Source organism: Hipposideros armiger, unplaced genomic scaffold, assembly GCF_001890085.2.
Source record: "Hipposideros armiger isolate ML-2016 unplaced genomic scaffold, ASM189008v1 scaffold_16, whole genome shotgun sequence".
NCBI classification, from domain to species: domain Eukaryota; kingdom Metazoa; phylum Chordata; class Mammalia; order Chiroptera; family Hipposideridae; genus Hipposideros; species Hipposideros armiger.
In genome coordinates this window covers 3,896,864-3,912,031 of record NW_017731366.1, presented here as the reverse complement: position 1 = coordinate 3,912,031, position 15,168 = coordinate 3,896,864, and the positions used below count along the sequence as shown (strand labels likewise).

The 15,168-nt window shown below is 38.0% G+C and overlaps 1 protein-coding gene across 3 annotated transcripts; it reads right to left on the bottom strand.

Moving 5' to 3' along the window:
• Positions 1–16: 16 nt before the first annotated feature.
• Positions 17–14,525, bottom strand: CCNL1 (cyclin L1). 3 transcript variants are annotated; one of them, XM_019627301.1, is made up of 11 exons: positions 12,481–14,525; positions 12,120–12,194; positions 11,518–11,627; positions 5,714–5,834; positions 4,548–4,612; positions 2,745–2,844; positions 2,547–2,651; positions 2,312–2,453; positions 1,954–2,065; positions 1,757–1,855; positions 17–1,035 (listed from the first exon to the last, which is right to left on the bottom strand). In XM_019627301.1, exons 1-11 carry the CDS (start codon positions 12,781–12,783, stop codon positions 687–689), a joined length of 1,581 nt encoding a protein of 526 aa, XP_019482846.1. In that variant the 5' UTR covers positions 12,784–14,525; the 3' UTR covers positions 17–686. The 3 variants fall into 3 exon arrangements, with proteins under 3 accessions (XP_019482846.1, XP_019482863.1, XP_019482853.1); XM_019627318.1 differs by lacking the exons at positions 17–1,035; positions 1,757–1,855; positions 1,954–2,065; positions 2,312–2,453; positions 2,547–2,651 and adding an exon at positions 4,296–4,309 and having other exon boundaries at positions 2,751–2,844; XM_019627308.1 differs by lacking the exons at positions 17–1,035; positions 1,757–1,855; positions 1,954–2,065; ... (1 more) ...; positions 2,547–2,651; positions 2,745–2,844 and adding an exon at positions 3,184–4,309.
• Between the last annotated feature and the right edge of the window lie 643 nt (positions 14,526–15,168).

Sequence of the window (15,168 nt, the reverse complement as noted above, 5' to 3'; positions counted from 1 at the left end):
CCAGTTTCAACTTGATTTTAGTGCTAAATACAATATAACATTTAACATTACACTGCTGGGACACTCCTATTTGCTTTTCCCATACATACTGAAGATTTTACAATTAGCTCCAAATGCAGGTAAGACTTGTATTTCAATTACCTCAAATTAAAACTAATGGAGAAAAGAACAAGTTTGTCAGAAAATCAGTACAGCCATTTTACTATTAAAATTTTGCTCTTTTTAATAATTTATTTGAAGTAGTTTAGAAAAGCAAGATTTGTATTTTATTTCCTTGTAAAAATCTTTACACATGCAGACAAACCAGTGTTAAGAAAGTATTCACCATCATTTAAACAAATAACCACTTAAATAGAACAGTGTCTGCAATTTTATCTGTATAAAAATAAGATACATTTTTACAGAATTCACACTCCAGTTCTTATAGCGATAAACAATACACAACTATAGTAAGTACAATTGAACCTGACCATGGTTTTCAATTAGATACTGCTAGGGCATTTTAATGTGCATAAAAAATTTTAACATAGTTCTTTTCAACAGAAAATGTCCTCAGTGTTTCTAGAGACCTAGAGGGTTTTAAGAAATCAAATCCTAATCACTTGCTTTTAATGTTTTGATTATGAGTCCATACATCACACTGTAGGTAGGCAAAACCAGGAATTGATGCAGGCTCAAAAGAACAGTCAGCGCCTGTGCCTGCCATGTCCTGAGCGACTGCCACCATGGTGCTTGCCTTTATGGGACCTCTCAAAGGAGCGAGATCTTTCACGCCTGTCCCTATGATGTCCCCGTTCATGCCTGTGTTTCTTGGCAGCATCTGAGTGATCCCGAGACTTGCTCTGAGATCGAGAACGAGACTTTTTCCTTTTATGACCATGTCTATTTGAACTTTTTAAATCATCTCTGGTATGCTTGGCCTTAAGGTGAGGAGAACCATGATTATGATGTCTTCTTGGGCTTTCACTGTGACTGCGGGACCTGCTTCTTGATCTTGAGCTGTATGTTCCAGATCGACTCCGCCTATTATTATAACTTAGATAATAAAAATTTGAGGTTTAGATTCAGTTTCTACTGGGAAAAGGTCATTTTGGTGGTGCTCATAACAGGTTCAAAATGAAACTATCAGACCTGTATTGACAGGCCAGACAAGATTTTCATTAAATTTCTCCCCCCACCTCACTACCTCCCCTCCCTCCAGCCTATAATAGACGACTGTAGAACAAATGTACTATATGTCTATATTTCAAGGAGAACAGTAACAAGCAATTTTTACAGAATGTTCTAGATAGTTTTGGTTTTTATTGAGCACCTCCCATAAGCTCAAAAAAGCCATTGAAGAGCCACAGATAGCAATCTAATTAGAAAGCTAATTAGGAAGATTTTTTTACTATGGTCAACTTACTGGTTATTTATAAGTGGTTAATGAAATATTCATGTTTTCAAACTGTAATCAGAAAAGAAATAGTGTTTTCACGCTATACACAGGGTATTACATACCTTGATAGCACTTTAGCCAGCCCCTACACTTCTCAAAAAAACATGGGCATAAACAATATACAATGCCATTAAGATACATCACCACAAAACAAACAAAACCCCACATATACACAAAGCGTGTTTCCAAACTCATTTCTCATATCGACCTCACGTAAGCCTAAATCTATCCTAACTTTGATTAAGTCTGTGTTTAATCATTTTAAAACAGTAACTTTTAATTTTAAACACAGTTTTCCCTAAAAAAATATTTACTTACTGTCTTCTTGGAGTATGTGATCTAGAATGTGATCGTGTTCTTGACCTTGATCTACTTGCACTTCTGCTATTTCTACTTCTCTTGCTGTCTTTTCTTACACTTAAAAAAAAAAAATTTGTTTTAGTTACATACTTAGTGTGTTAGAAAGTAAACACAAAAGATTCCTCAGGTCCGTTTTCTAACTCAAGTATACTCACCCATTATAAGGGCTTTTGGAAGTCTGTTGTCTTTCCTCGGGTTCTTTCTTGACCGTTTTCACATTAACAGAGATAGGTGACTTCTCTTCAGCTTTTACTTCTCTTGGCGATGCTTAAAAAAAAAACACACACACACCATAAAGACATGCCAATCCTTGTACTTCACAAAGTACCAAAAAGTTGTTTCTAAATGGAACTCAAAAGGTGTCATGCTTTCAAGTATCAGTCTTTAGTTAGCTGATAAAACAGTTAACAGTTTTGCAACATCATTGTTTCTATGCAGCTGTTAAATGCTAAAGTTTTGTAATAATCACACACCTTCAGTGCCCAACTCATTTCAATTCTGAATAAATCTTACATGGTTTAGAGGCTGGAGAAAATCCACCAAGGGTTGAAAGGGCTGGGGTTCCATCAGGATTCAATCCCTTTGCTTTTAATTTGGCTTCTTGTAAGGCTACTTTTCTTTTCTCTACTTCTTTTTCCAGTAATTCGTAGTTTGGCTGTTGGGAGGAAAATGAAGTTAGTATCCCTCCTTCACAGTAGTGTGTCAGCACTGAGAAAGTGACAACACAAACATGAGTAAGCAGGATTACCTTTTTTCTGGTATAAAGCCTAAGTGTTTCTATGCAGATATCCTGGATCTCCTCTTCTGTTGTACCAAAAAGAAGAAACCAATGGGGACGAGTTGGCAATGGAATCTAAACCATAAAAACAGAATGGTTAAAATTTTCACTGGTTTTATTAGGAGGACTGACTTGTCCTACAGAACAAAACAAGCTGTGTATACCTACCTGAAGAGCTCTAGCTGCAAGGTAGATGCAAGCACATGCTATAGTCTCCGGTTGAAATCGAACAAATACATTGGTTCGAAGACTGTCATTCATATAGTTCCTGAAAAATATTTCAACCATAAGCTCTGTACATAAACAGTTCTAAAGCTTACATAAAATTGGAGACTCAATCTACTTTATTCTTTTTTCCTCTCGAATTTACATTCATATCCTCATATTCTAGCATATAACAATTCTTAACTCAAAAAATAAGAGATAAGAATGTAACACTAGAACAATTCTTCAGCTTTCCTATCTATGACCAAAGTCCTTTAAAATAATTCCTATTATTATTCCAAATAGAACTTAAAGTTTTTTTTTAAATGTATTTCTATGAAAAGTAATGCTCTGAAAGTCAATTCTAACATGACTAGTTTCAGAAATGATAAACCACTCCAACGATACTTCAAGCCATTTATTGACCATCTCTCCTTTATCCACAATAAAAAGCAGTGTCAACCAAGTTCTTTAAAAAACTCAAAGTACTGTGACAGGGGTAAAAAGGTAAGCACTCACCAAGTTATAGTAGAAAACTAAGCTACTTCAGAAAATCGAGGTAGCGAAGTGAAGAGCAATAAATATATATAACAGCCTTGTTTACATACCTTTTTTGTACTACAAATAAAAGCAATAAACTACTTTGGTGAATAAACTGCAGGACTTATTAGTAAACCCACCCCACAATATTCCTAAAGTATTGAAGAAATTTTACAAATTGTTAAAAAAGTTAACCTAAAAGACTGTTTCTTAAATCCTTACCCATAATAACTGCGAAAATCTGTTCTACAGAACATGTATTTTAAATGTCATGCATTTTATAAAAGTAACGAGACTTTTCTAATACTCATATTTACTGAGTCCAAAAGAAGCATGGCAGTCATTAAGTTCAGAACATAAAAATTATGTCACTTAAGTACTACACATCAAAAGTCTTGAGACAGTAGTTGTGGTGGGACCACAAACTCCTTGTTTTGCCTTTAAATAAGCCAGCACTCCACATCATACATCTGCATCTCTCAAGTGCAAGTTCTAAAGCACTTACTTACATTAACATCTCTTAAAAATGAAGTACTTCTTAATTCTAATGTTATTGCCTGCAATGGCGCAGCAGCTATAAATTCATCCAGAATGGGAATGGTGCCCATTTCAAGCTGCAAGTTGTAGTTTCCTTTGGTAGAATTCATGCTATACATAGAAATCTAGTCAAATTCCTAACAAAAAAATTATTTAATTCATAATGGTTGGACAACAAATCTATCAAAAATGAACTATTCATTGATAGTTACAGGTATACATTAAATACACAGGCATGTTGAATAGTTACTTCTATAAGCAAATATACAAATCCTTTTGACACCCCGACAGAACTAGAAGATGCTGCCAGATGGATATGGACCACTTCAGTGAATCTCGGATGAGAGCTTGCACTGGATTGGCTGGAGAGCAGGGCAGCCAATCAGGCCATCCTGAGGTCATGGGCTGAAGTGCAGAGGGCAGAGTTCTATGACTTACCATCATGGACTACCCTTTAATTAAAGAGTAGAAAAAAGAACAAAGTTAAATTGAGTTCTCCATTAAAAGTAATTAGTCAAGCCAAGAAAACAGGAAGCAGAAATAAGCTTTATTTACCTTTTGATTAAAAAACAAAAAAACAAAAAGCACCAAAAGAAACTCATCTCATTATTTTGGAAAGGGACAATGAACTTACTTTATTTCTGCTTCTGTTTTCCTGGCTAGGAAAAAAATGTAAAAAAAGCAACTTACCAGGCAGTTTGAACCAGGGTTTGATTACGTTCACATTCTAAGACTTGTAAATACATAACAATGATCTGAAGGACAAGGGAAAAAAACTCAATTTAGCATATTGCTGGTTCTTTCAGAGTTCAATGAAAATAAGTAACTGAAAATGTTAACTGCAAGTTTTAAATGGCATAGATAATACAAACCAATCTAAAATGTACCTGACTCAATGTGTGTTATTATGTTACTAGATTTCATGAAAATTATGCTTTAAAATGTTCCAAAATTGTAAAGGAAAAAAACTGAGTTAATTAAACCTAAAAAGCACCTAATTTTTCATGAACACCTTACTATGTGGTGGGCACTGTGTCCTGAAAACAAGTTAAAGCTGAGAGTATAGCATTTCATTTCCCAACGTGTAATTCTGCAAGTCCTCAAAATTCCAGCCTGTATGTTTTTTAAAGTTAAACAGTGAGTATGACACATATTATTAATATTCCAAGTGGGCATTATGGTAAGTAAACACTATATCTCTCTACAGTGAAGCTTATCACACTCAAATGTGATTAAAAACTACATATAAATAGCTTTACCTTGGTTCAGGTGAAATCTTTCTGGATTTATCATCATTCTCATTTTACAATTTTTAGAGATGTGTTATCTAAGAACAGAGATATCTGCCAAGGTCTTACAGCTAAAGGCAGAGACATGTTTCTATTGCAGGTATTGCAGGTAGTCCTGCCCTCAGAGCAACTGTTCTCATAACCATTTTGCTATTACTTATGATCACATGCAAACCAAGAGCTGGTGAAGAAGCCCATTAACACTGAATAACATTAACAGTGAGCAGCCACCATGCTTTGAATTTTACTGTGCAACAGGGTAGCATGCCAGGTACTTTTGCACACATGTATATTTTTCCTTGGAATTAGTTATTTCAGGCTCCATTTCTAGGTAGGGAAACTACATTAGCCACAGAGGCAAAAAGAATTTATCTCTGTCTACACACAATAGAGATTTGAACCCGTCTTTCTGATTCCCATTTTTTAAAATAAATTTCAATATCCAAAAAGATGTTTTTTGAAACCAAGGTTAACTCTTAAATATAAACATAAGATAAATTCACGTAAAAAAGATTTTAAGAAAAACCCTAATACTTACGAATGTAATTTCTGTACTCTACAACTCACCTTATGGGGATGCTTGACATGAACACAAAATCCCAACTCCTTTAGCACCCTCCTTTCTGCCTTGATAACTTGATTTTTGGTGTTAATGTAGTTCTGATCAAGGATCAGGGGGCTTGGAGTCCTATAGTTTGTAAGAAATAAAATCGAAACTGTTTTGCACATCCAAAAAATTTTATTTGTGGCATCTCCGTTTTTCCCTTCCAACCAACTATTGGCAACAGAAACCAGCTTTTTAAACTCCTGCAAACAAGTTAAAGCATTAATCTTGTGCTGTCCAAGTTATGCTAATTGAATATGTGCTTTCTATACTAAGTTCCTATAGAAACTGAACCCTGAAATGAAAAAAATTCACTATAATTCTCTTGGATTTACTGTTGTTTTTTTTTTCATATGGATTATATTTTGGGTATATATGTTAACTCACATTGATTTATTATACAAAGCCCATTAGGCTCCACAGACTCTTTCCAATGAAAAACTAATGTGCTCTTGAAAATATTTACTATAAAGGCCTTGTAAGATTACAGTGATTTTATTACTCTTTTCATAAAGTATCAACTCTTGGCAAATTTATGGCCAAAATTAAAATTAGGTAAAAATATGGTGGGTAGCTTATCTAGATTCCCCTAAAATGGGCTACTTATTTAAACAAACTGTTCTAAGAATCTCTGTTAAAGAAAATAATCTGAAAACTAAAGATTTAGAGCAACTGCCCCCCCCCAAAGAAAGAAAAAAACAACAAAAGATTCAAAACTCCAAAGTGATCAATAGCAACCATGCCTAAATTTGGTCTGAGTTGTAGTTACTAGGCAGTATCTTTAGCATGCGATGCAGAAGGGAAGACCATAATGAGGGAACCAGAACAACACTGTCTGCCAGACTAAATTTTGATAGCTTCCCAAGTTATAATACAGAAAGCTATATCAATCAGTGGGGTTCAATGCTTTAGAAATAGCACAATTAAAAGACTCTCATTTAAGTCTTGAAATTCAAATCTGGTTTCTTACTGAAGTTTGTTTCTTGTCAGGACTTGGACTTTCATTTAAAAGCCTATGAAATGTCCCGATGTCCTTCGTTTGATACATTTTTAGATCCAACCAACAAAAAATACACTTTTATTGAGATACTGATTATACGGTTATGTATATGGGTAGAACATTTAAATATTTTCCCCATATGCAATTCACTTTCTGCCAAAAGATTCAAGAGTTTCTGCCCTGGGCACAACACATCATCTATTTTTAAAAGACAGTCACATTCTGAATATTACCCCAACTCACAGCTCATTTTACATGCACACCAAATCCAAAAAAATGTAAGCTCATACTTCAAAAATCAAAAACCTATTTAAATACATTCACTTGAAGATTAGAAAACAATATGAAATAAGCTACATTAAGGACCCCTGTAGTAACATGTTAGGAGAGTAAAAATCACCTATCGTTTATTTTCCTTACTTTCTCACACTTAGTTACAAAAACTGGAATGCTTACTAGACTATTTCAAATTATTCAACGTTTTTTAAATCAAATTACATTAAACAAAAGTTCGCAAAGCTGACAAAATGGAGAATAGCTGTTATTTAAATTAACAATGCTGAAAACAATGCTGAAAATGGCCTTCAATCAATTCAGTTCCTATTACAGATATGAAAGGTGTTAAGGAATAAGGCCACCAATTGGGGAAAGGACTTATTTATAACATAATATCACAATTAATCCATTTTATCAGGACAATAGGTTACATGTTAATTGCTCTTTAGGGGAAAATAATCAATTTAATTCAAATGAGAGCAACAAACGTATATATGAAAACATATTTCAAAGGTCTTAAGGCTTATGATTTTTTAGATTTCATCACAACAGGAAATTTGGAAAGAAGTTAAATTCACCTCAGACTCTTTCTGATGACTCGTTATCTAACGGCCCTCCTTCAACCGGCATTAGGAGATAGGAATACCTTTGTGGTGTTACAGCTACACACCATTTTAACTCTTAACCCACTGCAATTCAGAGAATAAAACTGCACCATTAGAATCTGTATAAAATTTTATAAAAGCAGTTTTGTCTCATTTTCCCCCACTTATATTGAGCAAACTCATCTGAAACTCTTTAAAGTTTGCTTTAAGTGTTACATTCAAATTCTATTAAAATTCATTTTTCTGGCAATCAAACCAGCTACATTTCTTTGAATTATGGCTCTCTGGTGCCAAATCAGGCTTACTCCTTCATTAATTCTACTTATATGAATTGTTATTTTCCATCTATTCTGCCACAATCTTTACTTTCCCCTTTTTGGTGTCATAACATCGAATCACTTAAGGAAACGAAACCCCCATCGCTTACTATAATTCAACTATGCACTCAACTTCTTGCTTAGGCCTACTACTGCCTGTAGTTTTCAAAGTTAATTTCGTGAGTGTATAATCTAACACCTTCATTTCATTCAGAATTGGTTATTATCTCACAAACCAAGGAAGGCACAATAAACATGTAAGTTATAAACTATCTTATAAAGATTTTGTAGCAGTAGAAAAATGTGTCCCCATAATCAGCAAGAAAAGGTTCAATAAAACTGTCTAAGCAAAGGGTTTCTTTACTGATATCAACAAAGTACCAATTAACACTTTCTGTAGCAACAAGCACATTCAATTGAATTAAGGCTTGATAGAATTTCTTCCTCCCCAATCAGGTAAACTTTATTTTCCAATAAAAGTTTGAAGAGATGGCATTTCTAAATCTCTTAAAAAGAAACTATCTAGTCAGAGGAAAAAAAAAAAGTTCATCACCAACCAACCAAACATAACTCTACCTCCCTTGCTTTTGTCAGATTTTTAAAAGGAATTTATATGAAATTAACAATTTTCAAATTTTAATAGAAAATCTTGGGCTTTGGTCATTGGAAGTTTATTATCTGGTCTCTTAGATGAGCTATTTTTCCTTTAGCATGATTTAGCTGAAATACACCTTCAAGAAAAAGAAATTAGGATTAGGAGGTCCAAACACGGCTAAGTTTCGCTAGTGTAGTACAAGGACCGAGAACATTTGGAACTAGTTCAAGGAACTATACTAAAATGAGTAGTTTGCAAGGAGGCAGATTGCTGCTCAATATACAGAAGTTTGTAATGCCTACTTCAAAGGACCACTCTTTCTTTAGCGGTGTTTAAACAAACTGAAGGCCACCTTTAGGGCCACCAAAATAAAACTGCAGGAGGAAGCTGGACAAGATCACTTAAGACCTTTCCAATTCTCATCATGATCTACATACATAATGAAAATACCACACCACATACACCAATGAGAGTGGTACTAGTAGTCTTTGAAGATTTGTCTTTAGACAAGCCTTATAGTATGAATGTGGGCTCCTTAAGACTACAGAAAACCCTTAATTTGCTGGAAAAATGCTGCATATAAAAGCAAATTTTAATTTTGGAAACTATAAAAATGAAAGAACAATCTTCTTTTTAAATTCAGCCATTTATTCTGAGCTTAAAAGACAATATCAAACTACAAAAAAAATCAGAGGGGAAAAAAAGTCAAATAATGCATCTTGAGCACTGGTGCTTTCTAAAAGCTTGTCTGATGATTCTAATGTGTAGCCAGGACTGAAAAACAATGACCCAAAGGCTACAAAAATACCTTTGTAGTTTTCATTGTCACAGTACAATTTTAAACTATGCATAAATTACATTAAAATATCTGATAATACTTTACATAACTGATTAATACTTTACCTAACTAAAGTGTAATACTGAAATACTTTCTAATGACATTAATCTATGCAAAAAAATATTAAGCTATAGTTTTAATAACTTGGACAGCAAAGACAAAAGCTTGTAACAAGAAACAGGAGTTTTTCTAAATGGTTCACCAGTGGCCAACCTGTTAGTCCCCGATTCCAGTGACCTATTCTCAGAGCACTGGCTTCTCCTTGGGGATTTTCGATACTTCACTCACTGTTGCCATGACGACAGCTTCATCTCTATGTACCACTCCACATCACCCAGGCTTTGGTAAATGTAGCTGGTCGCTGTATAGTCGGTTGCAAGGGAAAAAAGAGTTGAAGTTAATAACATATACAAGTTACGTGTCTGAGTAAACTTGTAATATGCATAGAAACACTTTTACATCCTGCTTTTAAAAAAGAGGCTTCCATGCAATTAACAACTCCTTTTAAATTTCATGCTATAATCAGACTTCTAAGATTGAGACAAAATCAATCTCTGTAATAATGACCACACACACACACACACACACACACACACACAAAAATAACACGCACTGTTACATCAGACACAACAGTCAGGGGAGATGTTTTAAATCCCAAGGTTTTTATAGTTAAGACCTACTCTGACATCAAGAAAGAATGTCACAGAAAACTTTCAAAGTAGACAATCGTTAAGCGATAACAACAGTTGGCTCAATGGTTCAAAGAACCGTAACAGAAAGCTATTTCCTAAAGCACACACAGTATCTTTTGACTAAAGATAAAGAGCCTTTTTATTACTGTCATTTTGTTTTAAATACCCTGAAGAATCAGCTAAATATCTAAATACACATTTTAGCTTAGACCATACTAAATACCAAATTGAAATCTTCCCAATTTCCAGGAATTCCTCACCAAGAAGCTAAAAGACATTTTAAAATGAAATAAATTAGTCTATCCCTGGATATGGTTAGGGTGAGTGAGAAAAGATGGCAGAAAAAACAAAGTATGTAAGAAAACTATCTGGGCAGCAATGTTTCAGACTTTTTAACTACACTGATCGTTTTAAGGTTACTTTACTATTTGCTTGTCTCTGAATAGTTCTATTACTGCCACTGTACAGATTCAGCCAACAAGGACCACTCATGAAGAATACTAATTTGGCGCTAACCAACACCCAACCTCCCAAAACAACTTAAAATCCTTTTATAACTTCCTTTCAAACTCAGTCCAAGTTTGTCTAACATCATCACTATTTCCTAAGAAGTGAAAACAAGAACTAGTCTACACCAAATATCCTTCTGCAGCATGTACCAGAAGTCAACTGTAGACAAAAAGCTCTGCCAACTAAAATTTTTGGTACTGCCTCAACATGAACACGTAAGTCTACATGAAGTGTTACGATGTAGCCACATCACCTATAAGACACAATTTTGGTCTCTATTTTCTTACAAGATAGAATGGGCCTTATCTAAATACAACCCAATCAATTAAGAGTTATTTTTCTAATCCACTCACTGAGACTGTATCTGACCAAAACAAAATACCTGTTCAATCCCTTTGACTTCAAACTTCAAACTTTATCATCCTGCAGTCCTTTCAGATCCGGTATTATGCGATATATCGTAGTTGAATGTTGAGAGGTATTCTAACAAAAGCCAACCTCAATCGATAAAGAATTAACTGGGACTTCGAGTAGAAAAACAATCTACACAAAAGTTTGCCACAATATGAACTTGAACTGCAGTGTTTAAACTTTGAGCCTTCAGTCTTCCAGCAAGGGGAGGGGAAAAACAACTTACAGAATACACTCACACTTGAGCCAAACGTATTCCCTTTCTTGTTTAATCTTAAGCCACAGGACTGCTTCACAGCACTGTTAGGATTGTCCACAAATGTAACTGCCTCTACAAACTTTAGATAGCTGGTTAATTGTGGTTTTTTTCATATTAAGTATCAGTGTGCTCCTATGTGAATTTCAACACCTAAATAAGTTTTCCTTTGCATGGGTTTTAACTTGAGAGGAAAGAATGTTTTGATGATTGGTGCACAGTACAGTAGTTAGCAAGAGATGCTGTGTTCAACAATGCCAATCTTACCTTTTTCCTCTTAACTGGCGTAGGTGATGAAATACATTAATCACATCTCTTATTCTTCTAGGTGCTTCTTCAATTTTTGATGCAAGATTAATACAAGCCATGGCAACAATCTGAAAAAAACGATTCAGTAAAAACAGTTGTTAGATTATGGCACTCTCAAGTACAGTTTGGAAAAAGTGCCCCTTTCAAAATCTAATGAACTAATTGTGATGAAGAAACTTTCGGACACAATTGGGACAACCGTTGGCAAAATAAAATTACAATTGACATTTCCAGGCTATAAGCTATGCTGACACTATGATTTGTTTTTATTGCTTAATTCTTAATTTTGAATTCAGAGTCAAGCTCAGTCTCACAGGAGTTTTTTTGCATTTGATTGAAAATTCTAATTATTGATTAAAGAGAGCACCTGGGCCCAGGACCCATTTTCTAGTTTCTAACACACATTTCGAAGTCCCTACTTCCGGATGGGTAAGAACTAGCTAGGTACAAAGGCCTAAACTAACCACTCCCTTTCTGGAAAAGCTGGCAGCGGACTCTAACCCCCTACATTCCATTTCCGGATGAAGAAATCCTTTTCCATACGCCCCCGTTGTGCTTACCTCGAAACTGTGTTTGACGAAAGACTTGGAGTAGAAAAAACGATGAAACAACACCTGCCCCGTTGCCATCGCCACCTGCAGACGAGAGAGAAGAACGGAAGCGCAGGGTCAGGCGGGCCCGCACCAGGTGCCGCCGCCATTTTGTGCCGCCGCCGCTCGCTCCCGCTCCCCCTCCCCCCCGCTAACAGCAAGAAGCTTCGCCTCCCCGCCCACCGCACGCCCGGACTCGGGCTAGGAACCGCGGCTGGAAAGCCCGCACGGGCCATCCCCACCCTGCCAGAACACGGTGGTGTCGGGACACCGTGGAGGGAACGGCGGGGAGGAAAGCTGCGCCCGGTCGGCCCGGGGCCGAAGTACTGACCTGCGGTAGCCGGAGGAGAATGCCGGCGGCCTGGATGAGCTCGCAGCCCAGGATGCGCAAGTCCGTCTCGCTGGGCAGGTCAAGCCCGTCCTGCATGGACGGGGTGGGCGAGAGCCGTTCCTCCGGAATCAGCGAGTGGTCGATGGTGAGCGAAACTTCCGAATAGAGGCGGTCTCCGATCAGAATCCCTCCCGTCGTGGTCGTCGTCGTGGTCGTCGTCCCGGAGCTGGAACCGCCCGCGCTCGGGGCGGTCGATGAAGCGGCGGCGGTAGCGGTCGCTGTCGGGTGAGGCCCGGACGCCATCGTCTCAGCGAGCTGCACGCACGCCCAACGCAGCCGGAACCCGGAGCGAAACTAACCAGAGTCCTCGGCGCGACGGATATTCCCGTGACCGCCGGGTTCTGGGCCGCTTCACGCAGCGTGCGCTTCCGCTCTGACGTCACCGCGTCCGGCCGGCGCGCGCCAGCTAGTCCCTGCCGGCCTCGCCTCCGCCTGCCCGCGGCGCCTGTGCCCGCGCCTACCCGGCGCTGCGGGGGGTGCTGTCGGAAACCCTCGGGCGACCTGTCTGCTGGGGCCGCTCAGTGGCCAGAGGAGGCCGTCTTTGTAGCTAAAACGGGTCCAGGCTGCTTCGTTCGTGATACTTTTAGCCACAAGAATAAGGGAGATTTACAAAACACTTGATTCCCAAGTTCGAGTTGGCAGAATGTGCTATAACCCCTGCGCGATTTTAGCGAGTTCGTCTAGAACGTGCGTCCCTTTGCTGCTTCTATCTCTTGTCCTCTCCTGACTTCTCGCCTTTGCGCGGCGCCGGTTCTGCGTGTACAAAGGGGAGTGTGGGGCGACCCCTTGGGCGGGTGCAGATGGGAACCGACTGGCTGGCGGTTTAAAGTGACCTGCAAGGAACCTGGAGAGGAGCGCTTTGCAGTATTCTTAGACAACAGGAATGTGAGCCACGTCCAATGAAAGCTCGCGGATGGGCGTGTGATAACCAAAGGAGGGCGAAGACTTCTTCACGCCTGGGAGGGAGGCTGCTCTCACAGCCTCGCTAGCGAACCTCAGGCCCCGCCAGTGGCGGCGCCACAGCTTTCCGTCATCTGGAAAGTCCCTGGTTTCTGAAAATAGTTTCAGGATAAGAACCTTATCCTAACTCTGATTATGCCCCGAGAGTTTATGGATTCCTCCGTGGTTGCCGCAATTAGAACGGGAGAAGTCGCATTTCTGGGTTTTGGTTTTTTCCCCCTAATATTAGATAGTAATTCCCAAAGTTTTCTCAAATTAGAAGTAAAAACAGTGATGCTGAGCTAAACTACTAGCGTCTAGAGTTGGAGGAAAAAGTATTGATCTTGGTTTACTCCAACCATGCTTGTAGCCCACGCTTGAACTGAGACGTTGTCTAAGAAAGGGAAGCCCCATTACGTTTTTATTACAGAGCTCTGTTTTAAGGCTTACGGAAAGTGCATTGAAACCTGGGTCTGTAGAGCAAAGGGATTTTGAATACATTTCAATATTTGTCAGTGATGTCATTAAGACAAAACATATTCAAACACCTCATTTAAAAAAAAAGCATTAAATCAACCTTACTTAATGTAAAGAATGACATCAGTAGCTCTGAACCCTGGCTGCACACATTAGGATCTTCTGAGGAGCTTTTAAAACATAGACTGATGTCTGAGCCTTACCTAAAGAGGTTGATGGAATTGATTTGGGGTGGGCCACCCGGTGGCTTTGCCCACCCTCCAGTGATTCCAATGTTCAGTCAGGGTTGAGACGCATTACTCCAGGAAGAGTGTAATTCCGGTGCTGGTTAAAGCACTTGGCCCCTCTGCATGTCGCCTCCCTCACCTTTCTAGCTAGGCTGCTTCCAGGGAAACTTCCTTCTCCAATATTCAGGAGAGATGTAAAATACTATTCCAAACTTTGATATATTTAAAAACTAATTGATGATAGGCTATTTTCCTGGTTCTGATCATCTATGGTTGTGTAAGATAGTATCCTTGGAAGCTGGGTGAATGGTACACAGAAACACTGCTATTTTGGCAACTGCTTGTGAGTCTTCAATTATTTTAAAATAAAAAGTTAAAAAAAAAACAATCGTTAATCTGCTTCGTTGAAACTTTGAGCTTCAATGAAATCACCACTTAAATTTGTAATGACTTGAGTAATTTAACTTATTTTAAGACTTTTTAATGGGAGGTTTTCTCCTCTTTAGAGGGCTTTTTCACCATGCCTCTCCAATAAACTGACTTGGTGATGTCTTGATATATTTTATAATATATTTTTACCCTCCAGATCCACAATTAATCCAAAAAAGTTCACAAGCTTAAGAGGGAGAGGTTCTGGGAAGGGGAGGGGTTAGTTGCTCGACTCCTGATGTCTTTTTCCCAGTGGACCTCCCTGTTCCCTACCTCCTATGTCTGGTAATCATTTCCACAAGAGCAGAACCACCCAAATTATCCCACAACTTTGTGCCCATTTCCCACTCCCTTCTGACTGTACCCCCAAATTATATCCAATAGGTAGGACTATTTCATTGTTCCCCCTTTCAGCTTCAACCAAAGTGGTGGGGGAGGTGAGCCAATATTGTATTTGCTTAACATGAACTCATCAAACTGGGATGTTATTTTTAATTTTAATGAAAACAAACAAAAAAAACACCTATGACTTATCCAGAGGATAGAAAGCAGTGGG